The sequence below is a fragment of the Coenobita brevimanus genome, chromosome 16 (genome assembly GCF_032717465.1).
Source record: "Coenobita brevimanus isolate Jiangsu-jjx chromosome 16, ASM3271746v2, whole genome shotgun sequence".
In the NCBI taxonomy this organism is placed as follows: domain Eukaryota; kingdom Metazoa; phylum Arthropoda; class Malacostraca; order Decapoda; family Coenobitidae; genus Coenobita; species Coenobita brevimanus.
In genome coordinates this window covers 26,806,379-26,831,648 of record NC_136969.1, presented here as the reverse complement: position 1 = coordinate 26,831,648, position 25,270 = coordinate 26,806,379, and the positions used below count along the sequence as shown (strand labels likewise).

The following is a 25,270-nucleotide window of genomic DNA, read 5'->3' as shown; positions in this document are numbered from 1 at the left end:
GAGAGAGAGAGAGAGAGAGAGAGAGAGAGAGAGAGAGAGAGAGGATGTATTAAAATAAAAAATAAAACCGTCAATATCAACAAAATTTTTACCCTCTAAATATATATTAAAAATTAGTCCCAAAGAATTTTTAAAAATATCCGATAATTCAAAAAAAAAACAAAAAAAGTTGATGGGTATTACAGGCCTGGAAAAAATATATATGTTGGAAAAAATTAATATGTTGGAGCTGAACTTTTTGACATTTGAAAATTTTATCGCGTTCTGAGAGAGAGAGAGAGAGAGAGAGAGAGAGAGAGAGTTAGGCTTTGATTTGGTGCAATGATAATACCAATAGAAGCAGCAGAAGTCATCATTATCATCATCATCGTCATAAAACATAAAAGGAAAAGTAGTAGTAGTAGTAGTAGTAGTTGTTGTTGTTGTTGTTGTTGTTGTTGTATAGTAATAATAATCAATCCATTCGTCACACTTCCATTTCCAAACTTTCCGACTTTTCTCTTCTTGCTCTCTGATCCTCTTACCTTGTTAGAGAGAGAGAGAGAGAGAGAGAGAGAGAGAGAGAGAGAGAAAGAGATAGAGAGATTCAGGAAGGAGATTATTGGCAAAGTGAATGCAATGGAGTGTAGGAATATCTGGGAGTGCTCTCTCTCTCTCTCTCTCTCTCTCTCTCTCTCTCTCTCTCTCTCTCTCTCTCTTCTTCCATATATTATTTCTGCACCTGCCTATCATTACCTTTCATTCGTCTCTCTCTCTCTCTCTCTTTCTCTCTCTCTCTCTCTCTCTCTCTCTTACACACACACATCCGTGTTTTCCTCCATCTCTTCAAAATTCAGGGTTTCCTCTTCAGTTCCTCCTCCCACACACAGGCAGCCTCTCTCTCTCTCTCTCTCTCTCTCTCTCCTCTCGTCAATACCCTAAGCTTCTTTTCAACAGTCCTCTTTATCAGGCTTTATGAAGGACTTAGGAAAGAAATCACCCAAATGTCTTGTGTGTGTGTGTGTGTGTGTGTGTGTGTGTGTGTGTGTGTGTGTGTGTGTGTGCGTGTGTGTGTGAAAAGCAAGTATGAATGACAAAACTGTATGGTGAAGAACAGCTGAAGGGAAATATGAATAACATACTGAGAATGAAGAAGTGTGATATGAAGGGAGTATGAGATCAGAATGAATGAAGTGTGAAGTGTAATTAATAAGTATGACGTCAGTGTGAAGAAAAAAGGTAAATTACAGATCAAGAGTGACAAGTGTGAGTTAGGAAGTGTGAAGAGTGACTTGGATGGGTTAGGAAGTGTGAGACGAAGAGTGAATGGGGTCAGTACGAAGTGGGAAGTATGAATAGTGAAGGAAAAGATGAAAAACTGTATAACGTAGTCTGTATATGTGGCTATATATATGAAACTAAGCATAAGACTGTATAAATGAATCAGTAAATTAGGAGGCATATTGAACTGTAATTAAGAGAGTGTAAATAGGAGTGAACGTTGCAAACAGCCTATAATTGCCCTACTAATAGCCTGTTAATTAGTCTCCCGCCAGCTGGCCTTTCATGGGATGTAAAAAACCGTAATGAGCTGTATGTCATTAAGGGTTATGATACCGTCAAATTACCACATCGGGGGGAGCTTAATGTATGATATTTATTATGTATCTGAATATATAACTTTCCTTCTGAACTTCCTATTTCCAAACTACATATTCACTTTACCACAGATTTTATTTATCTATTTATTCATTTATATATTTATTCATTTAGTGTTTTTTTAGTGGGTTCGATTTTTTATTTATGTTTGTGCTGGACTGTTTCTTTTTTTGAATTGGAACTTTTATTTTTTTTAATTTTTGAGTTGGTAAAATTAGATACACCTTTCATAACAGTCACAGCGAGAGTTCTTTCCTGAACTGTATAAAAATCATCTGGAAATAAAAATAAAATACGAAAATAAGTGAGTGAAATGAATGCGTTAAGATATAAAATAAAATAAAAATGCATCTAAAACTTCCCATATAAAAATTTTCCATGCCTCATTAAGGGTGTTATTAGGCTCAAAATTATACATCAGAGGCACCTTAACGTAAAATATATTCAACTTTAATTTCGTCCTTACAGCGAACTTTTATTTACTCCTTCAATGCAGTATCCTATTTTTTTTTTTTTTTTTTTTTTGTCTATTATTTACCAGACGATTTTACTCAGCTTCGGAATAAATACAGTAAAACCAGCCACGATGTTGCTGTTGATGATGATGGTGAAAGTGATGATGATGATGATGATGATGATGATGGAGATGATGATGATGACGAGGATGATAATGATGCTGCTGCTGCTGCTGATGATGTTGATGATGATGATGATGTTGATGATGATGAATGAGGATGACGATGATGATGTTGTTGTTGTTGATGATGATGATGATGATGATGATGATGATGATGATGATGATGATGTTGTTGTTGCCCGTGCCCGATAAATATAGTACAATCGAACGGAATGTTGTTTATGTGACCCTGTGCTCGATCAAGGGGAAATAACAGAGCAATAAAGATAGGGCGAGAGAGGCTGAGGGACACAAACACGAGATAAACAGGGTTAGAGACCAATAAAGCCAGACCTGCCTCTTTATTTCCTACGGTACGGACTAACAGTGTTGCAACCCAGGCTCAACTGAACGTGAACCCAGTGGACTGCAGACCTTGCTCTCCTGCAGTCCACTATCATCCTTTCAGGGGATAGGGAGGGAAATGAGGAACATCTGTATAACCGGGCAGTGAACCCGTCCTCTTATATCAGTGCCACCACATGAAGGTGTCCATCTCCACCACCACCTAGTACTGGAGAGGGTCGCCTTCACATGGTGGCATTGATATAACCGGTCAACGTTTTTGCCCGGCCATGCAAACTTTCACCTTCCATCTTCTCCACCGAAAGGAAAATGGTGGACCGCAGGAAAGGGAAAACTTCAGCCTACAGTCCACCGAGCTCAGGTAAAATGAGTCTGGAGCCACGAAATCAGATGAATTTCGTATTTTATTCCTGCAATTTTCACTTTCTTAAAATTTAGCTTATGGACAGATTTTTCGAATTCGGTGTTAGATAAAGCCTTCATTAACCCCTTCAGTACGAGAGGCCTTTTCCTAACCTGAAAAAAATCGTCTGGAGGTAACTAGAAGAAAAAAAAATCACAAGTCCATAGAAAAAAATGCGTCATGGTACTGAACGACATTAGACTCCACGACCCACCTGAGCCGACCCTTACGACCCCGCCATAACGACCTCCTTAATGAAGTTACGACTCCATTTACGACTAAGAGACCAGGTTGTAAAAACAGTTAAGATCTGGGAAGTGAGGAGTAGTGAATCTATGTGGAGTATCATGAAAAGGTAATGGAGAGAGAGAGAGAGAGAGAGAGAGAGAGTGTGTGTGTGTGTGTGTGTGTGTGTGTGTGTGTGTGTGTGTGTGTGTGTGTGTGTGTGTGTGTGTGTGTGTAACTAAACAAGGACTGCAAGTTACAGATACACCAACAGACAAATGCGTTACCTGAACATGACTACGAGAAGGGAGCGTTACTTACCTTGCAGAGACCAACGAGTAACATAACGCAGGTAACCAGGCCGCAGAGGGAAAGGCACAGCATTGCCAAGCCCAGATACCCGATTACTGCAAGAGGAGGAGGTAATGAGGGAACTGATCAACGTTACTGTAATGATGGATGGATGAGTGTCAACGTCTGCCTTCAAAATCGAACTATTGTGTGTCTAGAATAAATTATACGTGAAAGAGTGAGTTATTACACTTACCATTATAATGTGTGTGTGATCCGATAATAAAGCTTTCTGGTGTACTGGTCTCTCCCTCACCATCATCACCACCAAGCCAGTCATGTTGTGCGTACTGCCACAGCGACCACGCCAGCACGAGATAGTACACCTGAAGGGGAGTACATGGGAGGTATGAGCACACTGTTACAGCTGAGGCAAAGTACAGTTACATACAAAAATCCATTCGTCTCTCCTCCCTCTTTCTCACTGCTGGATTTATAGATGCTTAAAGAAGATGTAGCAGACAAAGACACATATTATCAACCACAAATGAATAGTTTTGTTATTTTTAATGCTAGGAAGCAGGAACCAGAAGCCTACATGATAGTTCCTTAAAAAATATATCAAGATCCATCCATTTCGTGATATCAGTCATGAAACAGAAACAGAAGAGACGAAGTGTACATGATCAGACCGAGAAACAAATGTGACAAGTGTTTACATTAGCTCTATCGGCATATATCTGAAGGAGTACAAGGATCATAGAGTACATTACATATTAAGTACATGCACACAATAATAATCTCCTTCAGCACCACGATTTCCAGTACAATGCATATTACATTTGTATGACAAGATCTGACTAGGAAAATACGTGATTTTAATACACACTTAAAGAAATATACAGTACAGATGCTGGAGTACATCATACCACTGGGGAATATATACCTCAATTAACAGAGTACATTTAACACACACACACACACACACACACACACACACACACACACACGTACCTTCAGTGCTAGATCTAATATTTACTAGGCAAGAAAATGATACTGACAGTTTAATATATCACCCTCCACTCGGCAAAGCGATCATGCAGTACTAAATTATAACTTCAGGATAGCATATGACATAGTAAACAGCAATGGCAGTTACAAAAAGAGCCTAAACTATAAAAAGGGAAATTATCAAGACCTGAAGAAGTATTTCTTAGAAGTTGATTGGGAAAATGAGGACAAGATTTATAAGCTGTATATAAAAAATTCTGTGAATTTTATGAAATAGGAGTCCAGAAGTACATCCCACAGCACAAAGAAGCAGATAAGAAAATACAGAAATGGTTCAATACAGAATGTAAAAAATCAAAAGAAAGAAGAGATTTGTTGTGGAATAGATACAGAAGACATAAAAGTGAAAGGGCGTATAATAATTACAAACAGGCAAGAAACGATTATACAAGAATAAGGAGGGAAGCCCAAAAACAGTTTGAGGAGGATATAATAAATAAAAGTAGTGATCAACCAAAGCTGTTTTACAGCTATATCAGAAGCAAAACCAAAGTAAAAGATATAATACAATCAATTACGGACGAGGGAATCACCTATACACAAGAGAAGGATATTTGTGAAGCACTAAATAAGAATTTCCGATTAGTTTTTACAGAAGAAAAAAATTTTGAGAGGGACTATGTGGAACATGCATATCCACACATACTACCAGATATACAAATAGCAGAAAAAGTAATACAGGAGAAGTTAAGTAGATTAGACAGAGGAAAGGCAAGTGGTCCTGATGAAATTTCATGTTGGGTGTTACGAGAATGTGCAAAGGAGTTAAGTAAACCATTATTTTTAATTTTCAAGAAATCCTTGAGTCAAGGTAAACTACCTGATATTTGGAAAAAAGCAAATATTGTCCCCTTATTCAAGAAAGGAAATAGACAAAATCCACTCAACTACCGACCAGTATCACTGACCAGTGTTGTAAGCAAGGTATTAGAAAAGCTTATAAGAAAAGCTTGGGTAAATCATCTAGAAGAACACAGTATGATAACAGAAAGACAGTTTGGTTTCAGAAAAGGAAAATCATGTGTTACTAATCTGTTGAGCTACTATGACAGAGTAACAAACACAATACAGGAAAGGGAAGGATGGGTGAACAGTATCTATTTAGATTTCAAGAAAGCTTTTGACACAGTACCACACCAAAGACTTTTATGGAAACTGTACCATCAAGGAAGAATTCGACGCAAACTGTTTTGTTGGATGCAAGACTTTCTCATAAAAAGAGAAATGAGAACAGTACTAAGAGGAAACTACTCATCATGGAAAGAAGTGACTAGTGGAGTACCACAGGGTTCAGTGCTGGCACCAATCATGTTTTTAGTGTATATAAATGATATAAACAGTAACACTGGAAATGAGAGCTATCTGAATATGTTTGCAGATGATACAAAAATACAAGGGAGAATTACTAGCACAGACTCTTGTAGGGAGCTACAAGAAGAATTAAATAAACTTCATGAATGGAGTAGTACATGGCAAATGGAATTCAATGTGGACAAGTGTCATGTAATCAAGTTTGGTAAAAGTGGAAAAAGACCTGTTTGGGATTGTAAGTTAGGAAATAAAACCCTAAACATATCAGAAAGAGAGAAAGACCTAGGTGTGATTATCAATAACAGACTATCTCCGGCTGACCACATCAGCGAGAAGGTACGGAACATGTATACACTGCTTGCAAATATGAGAATAGCATTCACATACATAAATGAAGACATGCTAAGAAGGATAATAACATCATTCATTAGACTAACCCTGGAATATGCATCAGTAGTCTGGAATCCTCATCTCAAAAAGCATATAGACAAGATTGAAAGAGTTCAAAGGGCCGCTACAAGATGGATACCAAGCTTAAGGGACCTAAGCTACGAAGAAAGACTAAATAAACTGAATCTACCAACACTGCAGGAGCGAAGGAAAAAAGGTGACATGATAATGCTATATAAGTGCATATCAGGGAAGGAGAAAATAGACATAAATGATTACTTAACACATGGAGAAGCATCAGCAAGAGGACACTGCAAAAAACTGCATAAGAAGAGAGGTGATAAAGACGTAAGGAAATTCAGTTTCCCAAACAGAGCAATTGATCAATGGAATGCACTACCGAATGAAATAGTGTGTGCCAAAACAATTCACAAATTTAAGGATATGTACGATAAATATGGTTTAAGACACGGGACAGTACGAGCTTGACTCATTCCTGTAAAGATACAATTAGGTAAGAACAATTAGGTAGAACACACACACACACAGACTCCGTTGAAAAGGTCCTGACAACCCGATCTGACCATTTCCTCGTAATTAAAGTTTTCACTCAGCCTTTGGAGCAGCGGAAGCAAGTGGAGGCGTGAGCTGGTGCAAAAGAGAGAGAGAGTGAGAGAGAGAGAGAAATTATCCTTCACTCCGGTGATGTATTTTCTATTCATCTTGCTGCTACCTGACGATTTTACTTACTAGGGATAAATTTTTCCACCTGGAGGGGTTAGGGTTTGTCATCTATAGCCCCTTCACTACGAGGGTTCTCCTAAGCTGAATCATACTGGTGAGTGACGCCTTCTCGTGGTGGCACTGATAAAACCTGGCGGTGGAGCTGCCCAGTTATACAAACGTCCCTCACCTATACTCCCCTGTCATCCAAAAAGGAGAGTGGGCTGCAGCTTTAGACTAAGCTCACTTGCAGATGAGCTTGGGGCTGCAAATACTGCTACTACTACTACTACTACCACTACTATTACTACTTCTGCTACTACAGTACTACTACTACTACTACCATTACCATTACTACTACTACTAACCTGAAGTCCATCTGTACACAGGAAAATCAAAACGGTGAAAGACATGAAATTTAAATGATCGTGATAAATCTGATATAATACTCACGAAGGAATATACAGCCACGGCGAAGCTTCCTCTCCTGACAGACTTACAGCAGCAGCAAGTGTTGAGAATCGCCATTTTTATTTATTTATTTTTTGTTTTGTTTTAATGTCAACCGCCTGCGAAGGTTCATGTCGAAGTTATCCAAGATTAAGTTTCGCTGTTACTGCCATATTGTTTTCACTCTTTTCTAGTGTCAGTTTTACACACTTCAGATCTGTCATTATCGTTGTATATATTATGGGTTATAAAGTTAGTTTCTCACGGCTTGTCCATCCTGAAAATCGTTGAAATTTTCCTCGCGTTACTATAATTGCAACATCACTATTACTTGGCAAGGTGAGTATAGTTTCATACACAGTTACGAATTTATTCAGCTTTATGATGTGCAACTCTCACAGAATTATGTAACTATATTAAGAACTCTGAATAAATCTGAAAGGATATGAAGAGGCTACCTATCTCAATGCACATAACTATGGTCTATCTATCTATCTATATACCTAGGCTGCTTCCCCCAAGGAAAGGGAGGTAGCCGAGACAGGACGACTCACTCTCCATTTACTGATCCATTCAAACACATTTATTCGCATCTTAGCCCCAAAGGGGAGAACGGACAGATCCTCACTGCATCACACCGCACAAGGGTCAACTGCGCAATGCAATCAGTGACATCCACAGCAGGGCCCGACAGCAGAACTGGTTTACCCCTGCCACATCATAACAGACCCATCCCCTTACCCGCACCTGACCTGACTAGCTGATCAGACCAAAAGCGGGAGAATATCCCCTCAGGGCTGCGTCATCACTTATTCATTCACAATTTCTCTCCATTTATTTCTGTCACGCACAGCCACTCTTCCTTGCTCAACAGACATCCCTCTCGCATCCAGCGCTCTCTTCACACTGTCCATCCATCCTATTCGTGGTCTTCCTCTCAGTCTTACACCTCTCACATCAGATCTAGTTATCTTTTTCACTAATCGCTCATTATCCATTCTCTCCATATGCCCAAACCATTGCAACACCCTCTGCTCAACTCTACCAGCCATCTCCCGAACAACTCCAGTTCTCCTTCGCACTTCATCATTTCGCACTCGATCCATACGCGTCACTCCACACATACTCCTCAGACATCTCATCTCCATTACATTCAAACTTTTCCTCTCTGCTACACCCATATTCCATGTTTCAGCCCCATATAATGCAGTCGGTACCACAACACCCTCATACAGCCTTCTCTTTACATCCATTCTAAGCGAACGACATTTAAACACTTTTTTCATTCCTCCCAGCACCTTTCCTACTTCATTTATTCTAAACTTCACTTCTGCATCTATTCTTCCATCCACAGCAACATGTGACCCTAGATATTTAAAACAATCTACCTCCTCAAGCAACTCACCATTCAAAACTATATTCATCCCCCTACCATCTATCAACCTCGTACACTTCATCACTTTACTCTTATTCTCATTTACTTTCAATTTCCTCCTTTCACACACCCTTCCAAACTCCTCTACCAACTGTCTCAATCTCTCCTCTGAATCAGTCACCAGTGCAGTATCATCTGCAAACAGCAGCTGCTTCAGATTCCACTCTCCTCCATCAACATTTACCAGACTCAGACCACCTAAAACTCTTGCATTCTCCTTTACAACACCATCCATGTAAATATTAAACAACCAAGGCGACATCACACATCCCTGTCGCAGCCCCACTCTCACGGGAAACCAATCACTCACAGCATTTCCCACTCTTACACAAGCTCTACTATTTACATAAAAACTTTTCACCCCTTTTAGTAACCTACCATCAAGTCCATACAATCTTAAAACAGTCCACAAAGCCTCCCTATCAATTCTATCATACGCTTTCTCTAAATCCATAAATGCCCAAAACACATCCTTGCCTTTCGCTAAATACTTTTCACACACTTGTCTCACAGCAAACACCTGATCAACGCGTCCCCTCCCTCTCCTAAAGCCACACTGCTCATCACTAATCACTCCCTCTGTACCCTCTCTAACTCTCATAATTAACACTCTACCATACACTTTACCTACAACACTCAACAGACTTATACCCCTAAAGCTAGTACATTCATACTTATCACCCTTGCCTTTATACAACGGGACCACACAAGCACTTGCCCAGTCAACTGGCACCATACCTTTCTCAAAGCACACATTCAATAATCTTACTAACCAGTCAACAATAGTCACTCCACCACCCTTCAGCTATAATAAGTTTCACATCATAGTATATAGGCCCAAAATCCGTAGAATCTATGGATATTGTATAGGCCTATGCATATCAGCTAAGCGCTATGACAATAAATATAGTCTTGTGTACACCCACAAAAAAAATATATGTATATTCGTTACCCTTGTGGTGTGATACAATATGACATAAGGACCAAGGGTTCTGAATTACTACCAGTACCATATGAACACAGTTCCACTTTTACAAATCATTTAAGAATCATCGCACCCAGAGGTAACGATAGTTTTTTTGGTGGGTGTACAAGGGAAAACAGACAAGTGTTCAAATATTGCAACACACTTCCTACAAGAACAATTGAAAAGATGACAGCCGTTAACCTGGTCTTGAATACCTAATATTTATTTCGTAATAAACACAGCCAGTTTCTACATCCCTATCAACAGCGTTAATTTCTTACCATTGTATTCTCATGTCACGCCGCGCCGTGTCCATTCGCTACGGGAAAATAGGTTTGTTTTTATCCGATGGAACTGGGTAACTCCCTTACTATTATCTCGTGGTTGCATTACGTGTATATTCACTGAGTCGTAGTTATGAGGTAGGAATCAGTCTCCATGGTTACTAGTCAAATTCGACATCCAATCTGCCTGCACCTTTCCAGCTGAATGGGGCTAAGTTAACGTTAAGGACCTGCGTCAAGTTTGAATACGATAACTGTTAATTGCTACGTTCGCATGCCACACTTTTGAAATGTTTTTGTTCCATCATCCCTTCCGTGCCTCTGTGACAACTGGCCGGAGGTACTAACTTTTTTTCGAAGTAATTAATCTCCGACTTACATGTTTTCACTTTCGTTTCTTCCTCCTACTGTGTTCCCTCTTTGGTGGGAATTAAGGCTGTGATGAAGTCATACAAATGCTTCATCGCCTGCTTCAGAAACCAATTGCACAGTTAAACTCGAAAACCCAACACAACCGTTCTGTGATCATTTAAAAGTTTGTCAGGTCTCACGTGCTTCCGTCATCCCATCTCTTTGGTGGATAATAGGGGTGGGTTAATGACGACGTATGATACACATGTCACCTGCTTCAGAATTCACCTCAACACAAACTCGCAGAACTGAAACGCACCCTTCCATTAGGAGCGCCAACAGCACACTGACACTGAGGCTGCCGAGTGCCGGCTGCCGCCGCTGCCGCAGGATGCACGTGGTGATGTGAAGACGAGTCACTGACGTCATGGGGGGATTTACAGATCTTTAGGATTAAATCCCTGCCGTGTTCTTCCTAAGAAAACAAATCACAGTTATGACAAGTTGGTCGTTGTTTGTGGATATTACCAGCGTAACTTAGCCTATATGTTGGATATGGACGGTATAACGTATACTTTGAAGGGGTCAAAAAGAAAATATGGCAAGTTTTGCACTCTTTTCCCCTCCTTGGCATACGAGTACATAAAAAAAGAAAAAGAAAAACAAGCATGACGATTTTCCTCTTTTTGCAGAATGAACAAAAGAGATGGAATCGTCTACATTCTCCCGATCTTTCCTGAAAAAAAAAAAAAAAAAAAAAACGGTAAATTATTGGGATACATTCCTAAGTTTGCTTCTCTTCCTCCTCTTTCTCACCATCATCATCATCATATCATCATCATCATCTCGGCCCTACCTCTCAATGATCATGTACAAATTGGATGCAAGAGGGATCTATAACGACATATGGAAAGAACAAAAGTAATGAGTTTCACAGTCCGAATATTATAATCTGATATGGTTCTTGCACCTTAACTTTGTCCCGACTTTCGTCTCTGCAACTAATTTAATGCAGCTCTGTTGCAGGAAGGGACAATTAATGCTGTAGCTCTACAGCATGGCTCATCTTTCTAGTGTTAATGCTACAGCTATGCGTTCAAAATGAGGAGATGGCAATTTTCGACTAAAAAAGAAAAAAAAAACTATACTGTACATTGGTCATCATGCTTAACCCTGATCTATCTGACCAAGCAGATCTGTCGACCATTTGTAAGCAACTGCTTCTGTGAGGCCGTCCTAGTGGTTCAGTACAATACAGTACTGTACACACATTACACACTGTGCAGGGACCCGGCACTCTCTTGTGGTAGACAGTGTCTCATGAAGGTTGAACCAGGGTCCTTCCCACGGCAAGGTGTTGGAAAATAATGGGGGCAGAGGGTGGGGTGGCACCTGAATGGATGCCACAGCTGCTCCACTCAAGGTGTACAATGCCACTACATCACTACATGCAGCCTCCCCTTCAGCATCAACATGGCATGTAGGTTCCACAAATGAAAGCAGAAAAGTATACAAGTAATACTGTATTATAAAAAGGAAGTTTACAGGATGAAGTGCATGATAGGGTGCAGCAGGGAAGAAAGGATGCTGGTTCACTGAAAGAAATGGTAAGGAACAGAAAATGATGAAAGTAAAAAAGTTGCTGCTTGACAGCACTGTGATCCCTATTATAATGTATGGAACCTGTTGGAATGGCACAAATCAAGAGTGAGAGCAGTGGAAATGTTATTTGAGAGGAGAATGTGGAGTTAAACCTGACAAGTGAGGATATGAAGGAGCATTGTGGTGTTTATGTAGATGTGACTTAAAGTATCAAGAGAAATACTGCGAGATGGTTTGGCCATCAAGGGAGGATGCGGAAAAGGTAACTGACTAGAAGAGTGCATGTGAGGTGGTAGGGGGAGACCAAAGATATTTTATCATGGCTGCTGCTAGATGATGTTCATTTGTGTGGAAGGGGGAGCCTTCCTGCTTTGCTATTCTAGTCTTTAGCTGATAGAATAGCTTTGTTAGTTGTAACCTTCCCTATACCAAACAGCCATCAATGTACCAAGTCTGGTGCTGTTCACTTTTCTTTGTAATGAATTCCCACTTTCATTCTCTTTGCTTTTTCTTGATCCTCCCTTACTCTATCCTTAGGTGATAGAACAGGTCATGATGATGATGATAATGATGATGATGATGAAAAACACTCTTGGATACAAACGACTGAAGGAAATAAAAAATTATAATTGTTGCTGTTGTTGTGAAGCTAGTAGGCTGTAAGCTAGATATGTCAGGCCCACAATCACTCAGGGGGGGTAGGAAGAGCGAAAGGCACTCAAGTACTGTGTTCAGTTATTTATTGCACTAAAAACTGTACATCTTTGTCGATACAACTGAGCCAGTTTACATACATATCAGTAATAGAGCTATATTTATACTGTATATCAATAATCTTAATTTACAAGTTGCATTGGCTGTTTCAGTGTTAATAATAATTGCATTGAATGAACATTTACTGAATAAGTCAGTAAATATGGTCACAATGAAATACTGTACACAAAAAGAAGATGTAAGTGATAGAGGGAGCATTACTCCAAGGAAAAGTGATACAGTGAAAAACAACCAAAAAGAATTATAGTAGTGAGCCATACAGTACTATACTGTACACAGAGGAAAGCAAATAAAAACAGTATATCTGAAGGAAACATCGAAGCAGTAAGATCAACAGAAAAATAAGAATATAAAATACTTTACACATGATTATCATTTCTGGATGTTATGCCGAGAGATAATTCTACATATGGTAATAATTTTCCTGAACCAAGATGGAAGACTGAACAGAACAAACTAATAACACCATTTTACCAATTTCTAAAACTTTCTCATAAGGAACCTACCATTTACTACTGTAAATCAGCACTATTTCAGAAAAATAAAATATATTTAGCATTAACTTGATATGGCTTTGGTTACCTGATTTTTCAGACTAAAAAGTTCCTGAGAGATAGGCTAAAAAATAATCCTGCAAGAGCTTATTTCAAGTGGCATCATTTCTTTAAAAGCTCAAATATAGTCTGCTTATTGCAAAGGTACAACAGTTACTGTTTATAACAGTGCAAGTATTTGCATTATAACCTATTCAGTATGATATTTTTAATTATACTCCTGCTACTTTTGCACAATTTATTCAACTCAGGTGAGAGAAGTTAACAGAAGCAATAGCTCACCTTCTAGTTCTATGCCACCTAAAAAATAATATAGTAATAAAATAAATAAATAAAATAAAATAAAAACAAATAAAATGGAAAAAATGCCATCTAGTAGCAAGGACAAAACAAAAATCATTCTCCGGTTGAAATATCTACCACTATGCTATATGGCTGAGTATAGATCCTGAATACATACTATATTCTAAACAGTTTAACTGCAAGAATAACTTATGCTAATATAGTGTTGTACTTCCTTCTAACTTAACATTCATATAACCACATTTCTATAAATTAAAAAGGCCATGAACAGTACAGTAATTCCCCACATAACATTGGATATGATCCTAAAAACTATTGTATGAACCCTCTCATGGTCATCGCAACTCCAGTTTTCTATTTCAGCTTACGTCAAATTATTCTACTTCGTTGTGGGTGAATGTAAGTGCCTGAGAGTGTTAATATTGTCATTATAAACTGTCACGATCAGGACAACCTAAGTATTTTATGGCCGCAAATGCCAGACACTTTATTTCAACAGAGTGGGTCACTGGAGCCTGAGAATTAATGGCTATACAGTTAAAAACATGTGAAGTGTGTTAAATACCCATTAATGGCAGACACTTTATTTCAACTTTGAGTCATAGGAACCGAGAATATTATCAGCTGTACAGTGAAAAACACGAGAAGTGTGTTAAGTGAGGAATCACTGTATAGTCCATGTATGATAACAATAAAAGCAAAATAAATGACCTCAATATGTGTGCTAAAAGGAAAGAGAAATCATACCTATGAAAATAAAGGCACATTATATATATTTCTGTGTAAACATCTTAACTGCAGGTAACAAAACAGCCACAAGGGCATATTTTTTCTTATGTTGTTATTTATCATTAATACCTTGACTGCAAATAAATATAATGGCAACATAGATGTTATGTTCATATCTTGATTGTGGATATACTGTATACATATACAGTCAGTGCTCACACATATACATAAATCATCATCCAGACCTCCTTTCCCACCCTAGGGCAGGGTGAGGAGTAGCAATGTCCAGACAGCCCAAATTTGCCCAATCCAATAAGCCATGCTTCCATTCACTCATCATTATTTATTTATATATATATATATATATATATATATATATATATATATATATATATATATATATATATATATATATATATATATATATATATATATATATATATATATATATATATATTTATATACTGTATATGATGGCAGGCTTTTCTCATTCACAATCCTATTTATCATCATCATCAATCTTCTATACCTACAGTATATGTATAAAAAGAAAAATCCCAGTATGAACAATAATACACTGTAATAACTTGGCTCTTAAACCTCTTTAGCCCAATGATCCTACGCCCCTCAAGAGGCAATGTAGGATTGGATGATGGATGGATGGATATTTTTTTTTCATCTATGTTATTATCAAGCAATTCTATCTTGCTTAGGAAGAACCTCTCATAATGAAGAGTTTAACAGACAGTTTCTACCACCTCCTGTCCAAAAGATCTTTCCTAAGTTAAAATGAATGGTTTAAAAATAGCATGCACGAAATGAGACGAGATGTCATTGTACAGAAGCAGCCAAGTTCCCTCTTCTATGAGTGTTTTCAAAATAACCAGGTTAAATGGCAAAGTAATGGCCTTCATGACTGACTTTCCATCAAGTCAACAAAAAATTAAATTCCATCATCTATATTAAAAACAGTTGAATACAGGAAGTACTCAGAAGGCTGAATAGGCTTTTTCAGTCAGCACATTCCCATCCAGAAAGACCCATTGCTAAAGAAAGCATACAACAATGATTTCCTGGCAAAAAATTTTCATTCAGTAACAAACTCACTAAAAAAAGGGAGAATCAGTCTTTATTATCCATATTATTTCAGGAACAGTTTCTCCTGATACCAAAAGGTACAATATACTAGTGTATGATTAAATTCATTTCTTAATAACTGAATTTACAGAAAGTTTTTATACAAAACAATTTTAGAATAGTTAACAGAAGAGATTCTTTGGAGCTGTTTTATTGGTTTGTGAACTTTTTAGAAAATGGATAAAAAGGAGACCAAGGTAATGAATCTGGCACGCATTCATGGAAATTACCCTGTACCATTTCCAAGTCATACTTCAATTTTACACAGTACACTCTTAAGCCATTGTTTCTGGTCACCCTCTACCCTTGGTGATCATGAGGAATGCCTTTACCTGGTGACACAGATAAGGCCAGGCAGTGCATATATATTCACTATACCAAAATCCCTCAACTCCCACCCTATCACCCAACAGGACGATGGTGAACTGCAGGTGTAAGACAACTTCAAGATGCAGTCCACCAGGGTCGCATTCAGATATGCACGGGACCACGAAAACAAAGGGGGTTGGTTAACAGGGTGAAAAGAAACTAGGCCTCTGAGTCTACATGAGGGGGCAATTTTGAGCACCCATCCTTACCATTTTGCATTCTAATATTTAAAAACCTAAGGGCCTCACTGCCACAATGTGTCCATTTTCACAGAGGTCTTTCGCAATGGAGGCAAGGCTGGTGAAGTTGCTCTGGGAGACACTGGATTTGACTGCTGTGAGGTTCAGCTGTATGCGATCTGAGGCCTGGAAAAAAGAAAGGTTTTAGAATATTGCTGTCATTATTAGCATCCTGACCTTTTTCCCTACCTGAGGATAGGCTGAGGCAGAATTCAGAGACAAGCAAGAGAATGTGGGAAAGTCAGACAGCTATTCTCATCATTACCAAGGACATCATCTGGCCTTTCCTTCTTTAACTAAGGACAAGATAAAGTGGAGTCCAGAAAGAAGGAAAGAGTGATGAGAGATATACTGTCATCTTCATGACAGTTTCCCACCAATGGATGGGGTGAGATGGGATCCAGAAAAATGGGGCAAAAAGAAAGCACATACGACAGAACTATCGACAACATGGCAAGTGACATGATCCACACAGTCATTCACTCTCCAGGATCATGGCTCTACCTCACATGCTTATCTGTGTACACATTTGCTTTTTTCCTTAACCAAATTACCCAACAGATCAAGCCCCTGGAATCCTGGCATCATATCACAAGCCTAACTATCTATGCATATTTTTTCTTTACATTCATTCATCATCTAATAAAGTGTTGCCCCATGAGGAGCAGAGGAGTCCAGAGCTAGGCAATTTGGTCCTGACACTTAAGATGAGAGTGACCAGCCTCACTCATCCCTGAGTGGCATTATATGAGCAATAAACCCCTACCACACCTTGGATATAGATCTGCACCGGCTAAATCCGAGTGGAGCACCTTAATTACCCACTAAACCATCAAGTGCCATAATTTGGTCATATGGTTACCATCCAGTGTAGTAAATGGATTCCTGGTGTACTGGAAATCATTTGGCTTGTCATTCAGTGTAGAGTCACCCGTAGACAGAAAGAAGAGGAAAGGATGAAGGAAAGAAAGACAGAAGAGGAAGGAAGGAAAGAATTTTTATTTTTATATTTACACTTAAAAAAAGACAAATAACTCACCTCATTAACCCAAACTTTAGCAATCTTTTCCTCGTGAGTGCAAGACGGAAGGTTCAAGTTAAGAGAACGAGTGGCCCGAGAGAGAACCACCAGACTGGAGTACAAGTCAAAGGCAGAATTGGCCAGGCGATTCAGGAGAAATTGTTCATGGACAATATTCTTGCCATGCTTCATTAGGAGACCCTCAGCACAGTACCCAAATGCCTCAATGCCCTGTTGAGTAAGTTAATCAATTAGTTATGTTATAGCTTATTTTATGTGTAATAATATGAATCGACCTGTGGGGTACAAGCCACAGCATCAACTGTGTTGATAAGAGAGTGTGAGCAACTGCTCAGACTATGCTCACTGATATTTGCACTTCAAATTTCTGAGCCATCCTCAAAAGTTATGCTGTAGATCACAGCCTACTATAAATCCTGTCAACGTACAGTAATACAATTCATTTTAAACAGCAGACAGAGGCATATTCCTCTGGTAGCAATGTAATTAAGGCTTTGGGTTATTGAGGGGCCTAAGGAGGGTTTAGGTGTTCAGTGGTGAAGATGTGGGCTGGGATGGAAGACAACTCTGGCAGGTGACTGTACAAACAAAAGCAACTCTCTCTCTACATATCTGACAATGACTGCATTAGAGGAGAACAACTGATATTAATATAAAATGCACTGAAGACACTGTAACGAACCCTTCCCAAGAGTGTAGCAGACTCTGCCAGGTTGGGGTGGATTCCCTCAATAGTGCCACCATTGGTGAATCCAATGGCACGCTTGGCCCTCTTGGTGCCCTCTTCCAGGATCAGACCCATGTTGGCTGCTGGGTTCTTCAGAGCCTGTTGCAGCTCCTTTAGGTGACCACCAGCATACTGGAGCCCTGTATGTGAGAAGAAAGTACTTTTAGCAATACCATTACCATCACCATCATCTTATCATCATCCAAATCCATGTTCCTACTCCTTTATCCTTTTGAGATGATGACAGTTTGATATATTATTCTTGCTATTTCCATACAATTCTCACCAGCTCAGCAGACTCTGTTAACCTCTTCATTACTAAGCACTCTCTTTGGCTGACAAAAACAATCAATGAATAGCCACCCTAGACATGATTGGTTTGGGGGTGCGCACAGAAGGCCTGCAGTGCCAGGAAACGTGACACTCCCACAGGTGAAGAACGTTGTGAAGCGGCTGAAAAATGGGATTGCAGCTGGGGCTGATGAGGTGTATGCAGAGATGTTTAAGTGTAGTGGAGTGAGCAGAATGAAGTGCGCAAAGCCAGGCGCAGAATGAAAAAAGGAAGTGACTGTACCATCATCATCATCATCATCATCCGGACCTCCTTTCCCACCCTAGGGCAGGGTGAGGTCTCCTGTACAAAAATAAAGGTGAGCGAGGCAAATGAGAATTATTGTGGCATAAGTTTATTGAATGTGGCAGGGGAGGTATATGGAAGAATTATTATATATAAAGTAGGAGAGATATCAGAAGTGCTAGTAAGTGATGAACAGGCTGGCTTTAGGGCTGACAGAGGATGTATGGATCAAATATTTGCAGAAAGACAGATAGTGGAGAAGGCTCATGAGAAGGACTATAAGGTGTTTATGACTTTCATGGATCTGGAAAAAGCATAAGACAAAGTAGACAGAGAAGGACTGTGGAAGGTTTTGCACACGTACAGAGTAACTGGTAAGATTTTTTTTTTTTTTTTTTTTTTTTTTTTAATGTGTCCGACTCTGGGCATAGGCTTCACAGCCTGCTCTCAAGGCCCAGTAGTCCTCCTACATACCATACACCTCTCTACATGTCACTACTTCGGCGCTAACACCCACCGTCCATATTGAACACATGCTAGGGCTCTCATACAGGACTGGTGTATTGGTATTAGTGGGGGTACTTTTATGACATGTCAGCGGGTCATCTGGTAGATCAGGAAAGTCTGCTTTTTAAGAAATTCAAATCCTTAAAGTGTTCCCTGCCCCAGCCGGGATTCGAACCTGGGGCCATCAGGACTGCAGGCCGCCTCTCTACCGATTCAGCCACCGCAAGATGCTAGGTGCCGTCAGGAGTTTTTATGATGGTAGTGAAGCATGTGTAAGGGTAAATGGGCATCTAAGTGAATGGTTCACTACTGGTGTGGGCGTGCGACAAGGTTGTGTGATGTCCCCATGGTTGTTCAATATATATACAGATAAGGCAATGAGAGAAGTAAAAACACGAGTAATAGAGAGAGGGATGGCATTGGTAATGGATGGAATATCTCAAATTTGTTCTATGCTGATGATGCAGCACTACTTGCATATATCAGACAAGAACTGGGTAGACTAATGTAGAGTATTGCTGATGTCTGTGAGAATTGTGCCAAGAGAGTAAATGTACCAAAGAGTAAAGTGGTGGTAATCGAGAGAGAAGGTTACTCCCAGTGTGATGTTACTGTGAATGGAGAGAGACTGGAACTGGTGAGAGTTCAAATACCTGGGTACAGTGATAGAAAAGAGTAAAATCTGCAAAAGAAGTGGAAAATGGAGTGAAATAAGAAAAGTAGCTGGTGCTATGAAGGCCTTGACAAGAAACAAAGACTTGAGTGTTGCAGCTGCACGAGGCTTACATGAAAGAGTGTTAGTGTCAACTTTAACACACAGTTGTGAAACTATGGTGTGGCATGAAAATGAAAAGTAAAGAGTAAGAGCACTGGAGATGAGACTGCTGAGGAATGAATGTGGAATACAGAGAGTGTATAGGATACAAAATAATGTGATTTGTGAAAGATGTGGAGAGAGGACGTCTGTGGACACCAGAATCCAAGAGTGTGTACTGAGATGGTATGGTCATGGATACCAAGAGAATGGTGGAAAAGGTATACTGGAATGGATATCATCAGAGTGGTGAAAAAGGTATACTGGAATGGATAACATCAGAGTGGTGAAAAAGGTCTAAACAAATTTGAAGGAGGGAGGAGGCAAGGTAGGCCAAGGAGAAGATGGAGGGATATGGTGGATGAGTGTGTGAGGGAGGTATGGAAGTCAGTGAGGCTAGGGGACTGACAAGAGATTGAGCTGGCTGGATGAATGTAGTGAGAAGTAATGCATGATCATGAATTTGGCACCCCATTTTAATGAGACAGCATCCGGACTGACTCTATCGGATATGTTTATGTGAAGCTACAGAATGTGGTGAATGTTTCAGGTGTATCAGATATAGCCAGGATTCCAGGGACTTAAATGATGAGTGAATGGAAGTGTGGCCCATTGGACTGGGCAAACTTGGGCTGTCTGGACATTGCTACTCTTCATCCTGCCGTAGGGTGGGAAAGGAGATCCGGATGATGATGATGATGGTTTTTATCCAGCATGTTTTGGATTTCCAGTAAGAAAGACAATACAACAGTGATTTATGACACTTAGCTGTTAATCTCCATCATAAAACCTTCAACTCACCAGTAAGTGCCACAAAGAGGCGAAGAATATCATTGGTTCCTTCAAATATCCTGAAGATGCGGATATCTCTCAAGACGCGCTCCAGGCCCGTTTCCTTCATGAAGCCCATCCCACCCATCACCTGAATGGCCTCGTCTGTCACTGTCCAAGCTGCCTCCGATGCAAAGCACTGGAGGAAAAAAAACTGAATGATACACTAAATACAGGTACACACATCCATAATTCCCAATATAATGTAAAAAGTTATGGCCCTGAAAGAGGATCCATGTCTACCAAAATACTTCCCATCCACACTTGAAAAACTGCATCATGTGTCACCACCAAAGGTGGTAATAAGTCTGTTGAGTCTAAGTTATAAGATAGGAATAAATCTCCTTAATTCCCAGTAAATCAACCCTCCAAGCTGTCTGATTTTGGCCATCAACTGAGCAGCAAACCTAGTCATCAAATAATGTGAAGGGGGTTTGGGATCTCTGTCAAGCTTGAACATATGAACCACAATAACATGAAAACCATACACCCAACCTTACTCCATCTCACCTTGCAAATGGCTGCTTCCAGATGGTAGTCCTTAGAGCCTGCATCCATGTTAGAGGAGATCATGTAGGCCATTGATTCAGTGACGTAGTGTAACATAGCCATACGAGCCAGTTTCTCCTGTGGGTATGAAAGATTATGGTCATCAACATTACCATAATCATCATTCTCAACCTCACTATCATCATTATCCAGACCTCTTTTCCCACCTAAGGATTCAGTTAGGTAGAGTCCAGAGAACAAGAACACTCTGATAGAAGTACTAGCAAAAGTCTGCTCAGTTCAACAGGCCACATTTCAGTCACAGTATTCAGGCCAAAGAAATCCTGACTCCACCTCACATGAATAAACATCTACATAATACAGTTTACCGTACCTCTTTCTCGAGAGTGCTTCTGTATAATTACACATATTTTCAACCCCTTTCATAGTGAAGACTTGTTTTATTTTATTCATGTTGCAGTTAGGGGATTATACTTAACACTTCCACAGCAGTGCAGGAGTTAATCATCCAGACCCATGCTCCCACTTTCAGTTGGGTTGAGATATTAGCAGAAGTAATCAAAACATTAACATTTGCCTATCTACCATATTCAACTGAAAAATAAATCAAAAAATAAAATAAAATAACCTGAATAGCTCCAAAGCTGTCAATTCTGTTGCCAAACTGGGTGCGAGAAGTAGCAAAATCCACAGCCTTCTTAATGGAGTACCTCATGGTTCCCGAGAGAGCTGCTGCCATACCAAAACGTCCATTGTTCAGGATCTCCATGGCAACCTGAAATGGGGAAGAGAGAGACTGAGTTCACCATCACCCTGAGCTCTTACTTCCCACGTAAGGATGGGTTTAGGACCGTATAATACTACTGCAGTCTTCAGATGGGATTTATGTTTGTTGAACAAAATCATCAGATACTAGCCTCAATAAGATACCAACAGGGGGGTGGGGAAGACCTAGGTTGAGATGGAGGGATGGGGAGTAGCTGTGTATCCAGAGAGGTGGCCAAGGTGGATCTGGCCACCCCTTAATTATGCCTGGCCATCCCTCTGCCATCCCATTTTAAAAGTCTTAGCTGTGCCACTGTTGATGAGCAACATCCAGCTTACTGTCCATTACTGTATTTAACCCCTTAACCGCGGGGCGTCACTTTCATGACGCTCCGGAGCAAGGGATCATACCGCGGGCGTCACTTTTGTGATTCTGTGTTATTTTGAATTCGCCCGGGCTTTCAAGTGGTGGCTTGTATCATCTATCAGTACTACCAGTGTCCAGCTATACTCAGTTCTGCTACTCTCACCTGTACTCCCATCCACTGTTGACAATTTAGCCATTTTTCTCCTGTCCTTGACCTCACCCCTCCTTACCTCCCCTCCATTACCCTCTCCTCCCACCTGACCAGCTGTGCTGCGCTACACAAATGCTGGACGGATTTTTCCACTCATTTTATCCATTGAAATGTGCCCTTTGCCTTATTCTTATACAAAATAATATATAAAAAAAAGAGAAAAGGTAATTGATACTGCCATACGTCTGGAATGGGCTAATTATCACCTGGCAAAACCTCACGTGCACTCGTTCGCTAATTTTCCCTGTTTATTTCCCCTTGAAATATGCAGTATGACCTGATCTCATAATAAAAATATATATAAGAAAGGAAGAGAGAAGCCTAAGTGATATTTACATTCACCTGGAACTACCTAATTTATTACGTATTGTCTAGATTTCCTGCCAATCATTTCACAGCGTATATATTAGCAGCTGTCACCATGCCCACACTGGGAGCCCTTCACTGCCCCTAGGCAACAGCATTCACTTTACTGTCGTCTTTCAAGGTGAAACCATGTCGGATTCGCGCCTGTCCGATTCCGCCGCTTTTTAGCCCCATGCAAAGGGCCCTGTGACCTCTACCCCTACTAAACCTCATGTGGAAAGGGGTAAAGGGCTAAGTGACTGCTGTGGAACGTGAACTGGCTAATTTATCAATGATAATAATGGACAGTGACTACGATCTTTCTGGTGACTCTATAACAGTGCAAGTGGAAATGTAAATAATGTGTAAACAGCAAGTGAAAGCAATGAATGTAAATATAACTGAACAGTGGAAAATAGTTTTATAAGTTACTGCAAGTGACAGTGCATAACACAGTGCAAATAAAATAGAAATGTCTCTATCTATCTATTGCCAGACACCATAATCCCGTAAAGGGTGGCCATTTGACACTGAGTTAGTTGTTTTACAGGAAGGGGCACCAACCCTCCACCAACCCACTTGCTGACACGTAGGGAGCACGTATGGTTTGGTTATATGGTTACCACCCAGCGTTGTAAATGGTTTCTTGGCTTACAGGAAACCATTTGGCTTGTCACTCAATGTAAAGCCACCTGTAAAGGAAAGAAAAGGAATAAGAAGTGACAGGAAAGATAGGAGAAATAGGAAGAGAGGAAGGAAGGCACAGAAAAAGAATGATAAAAGCTAAAGAAGTAGGCAGCACTACATCAAGTGAGTGGATGATGGTTGCCACCACCTACCACAATAGAAATGTAAATATTGTAAATAAAATAGAGAATGTAAATAGAAATGTAAATAACTAATATAAGAATACAAGTACAGTATATATGCTAGGAGTAATGAAAGTGAAAGTTTCACTCTAGCATGTATGAATACTGGGAGTAACGAAAGTGAAAGTGACATTAGTTCTCTACGCTAGTATACAGGACGAGAAAGTGAATGCCTGGAATGAAAATAAACTACTAGTACTGAAAGAAACTTATTGATATATATTGTATATAAAAATAAGTGTAATAAAGTACTAGGAATATAAAGTGTGAGTGTGTTTATAAATAATAAATGACAGCTACGCCTCAGAATACCATCGGGGAACCAGCATGGGAGGAAAGCTCGTATGTGCTAATACCCCCGGGGGGGTAGGGTTTTTTTTTCAAGAATACTCCCCCAGTATCCCTGCTTGTCGTAAAAGGTGACTAAAAGGGATGGCGGAGGGTTAGTGCCCCTCCCCGGAAAACAACTAACTAAAAAAACAAACAAGAAGCCTCGGACAAGGACTGACCAAACGATGATGACCCAGGACCAGACAAACAACTTGGTAATGGGTACATGGAATGTAAGAGGAGCGAATGATGAGGTGAAAGAAAGAGAGATTGTCCAGGTGCTTGAGGGTGCGAAATGGATGTATGTGGAATAACTGAAACAAAATGGAGAGGAGAGTGTGAGAGAATGGGAGTATGGATAGGGTATATGTGCAGGAGTAGGTGAGAATGAGAGGGCAAAGGAAGGAGTATGTATAATTGTGAGTAAAAGATGGAAGAAGAGCATAAGACAGTATGGATCAGTTGGGTCAAGGACTGTGTGGGTAAAGCTGAAAGTTGGAATACAAATGTGGGCAATTGTGTGTGTGTATGCGCCAACACAAGATTGTGCTAGAAGAGTGAGAGAAGAGTTCTGGACAAATGTAGAAGTGTGCATGGAAAAGTTTGGAAGGAATGAGAGAGTGTTTTTGATCGGTGACATGAATGGTAAAGTTGGGAATGTGAAGGTGGATGGAATAGTTGGTGAGTGGGGTGTGCCTGCTGAGATAGATGAGAATGGGAGTGCATTAGTGGACATTTGTGCTGGGAGGGGGTTGGTGATAGCCAATACCCTCTTCAGGCATAAAATGATCCACAGGTATACATGGCGAGTGATGAGAAGGGTGGGTGGTGAACTGAACGAAAGGAAGGCAATGATTGATTATGTGTGTGTGGATGAAAGGATGTGAAGATGTGTAATGGATGCAAGAGCTTATAGAGGTTGGGGGAGTGGACTTTCTGACCACTACTTGGTGGTGGCCAGAATTAGGATTCAAGTAAGATGGAGGAATAGAAGAAGGGAAAGACGAGAGGACGGAGTAGTTGCAAGGAGAGTGGAAAGGTTACAAGAGGATGAGAAAAAGGCAGAGTATAAGAGAGAAGTGGAGGAACGATTGGGCAAATATGAATTGGAGCAGATGGGAGACATAGAAGGTGTGTGTAGGATATT

At 40.0% G+C, this 25,270-nt stretch overlaps 2 protein-coding genes across 2 annotated transcripts in view; both read right to left on the bottom strand.

Annotated features, from left to right (window-relative positions):
• The window catches only part of LOC145391020 (uncharacterized), a 40,799-nt gene extending 33,237 nt beyond the window's left edge, over positions 1–7,562 (bottom strand). The window contains exons 1-3 of the mRNA XM_080265752.1: positions 7,488–7,562; positions 3,796–3,925; positions 3,570–3,655 (exon numbers count right to left, since the gene is read on the bottom strand). Of these exons, the coding sequence (XP_080121878.1) occupies positions 3,570–3,655; positions 3,796–3,925; positions 7,488–7,562 (291 nt within the window). The remainder of the gene's footprint in view (positions 1–3,569; positions 3,656–3,795; positions 3,926–7,487) is intronic.
• Positions 7,563–14,933: 7,371 nt separating this feature from the next.
• The window catches only part of Acadvl (Acyl-CoA dehydrogenase very long chain), a 31,690-nt gene continuing 21,353 nt past the window's right edge, over positions 14,934–25,270 (bottom strand). The window contains exons 7-12 of the mRNA XM_080265790.1: positions 21,865–22,011; positions 21,237–21,353; positions 20,697–20,865; positions 17,953–18,137; positions 17,268–17,480; positions 14,934–16,354 (exon numbers count right to left, since the gene is read on the bottom strand). Coding sequence (XP_080121916.1) covers positions 16,217–16,354; positions 17,268–17,480; positions 17,953–18,137; positions 20,697–20,865; positions 21,237–21,353; positions 21,865–22,011 — 969 coding nt within the window. The 3' untranslated portion in view covers positions 14,934–16,216. The remainder of the gene's footprint in view (positions 16,355–17,267; positions 17,481–17,952; positions 18,138–20,696; positions 20,866–21,236; positions 21,354–21,864; positions 22,012–25,270) is intronic.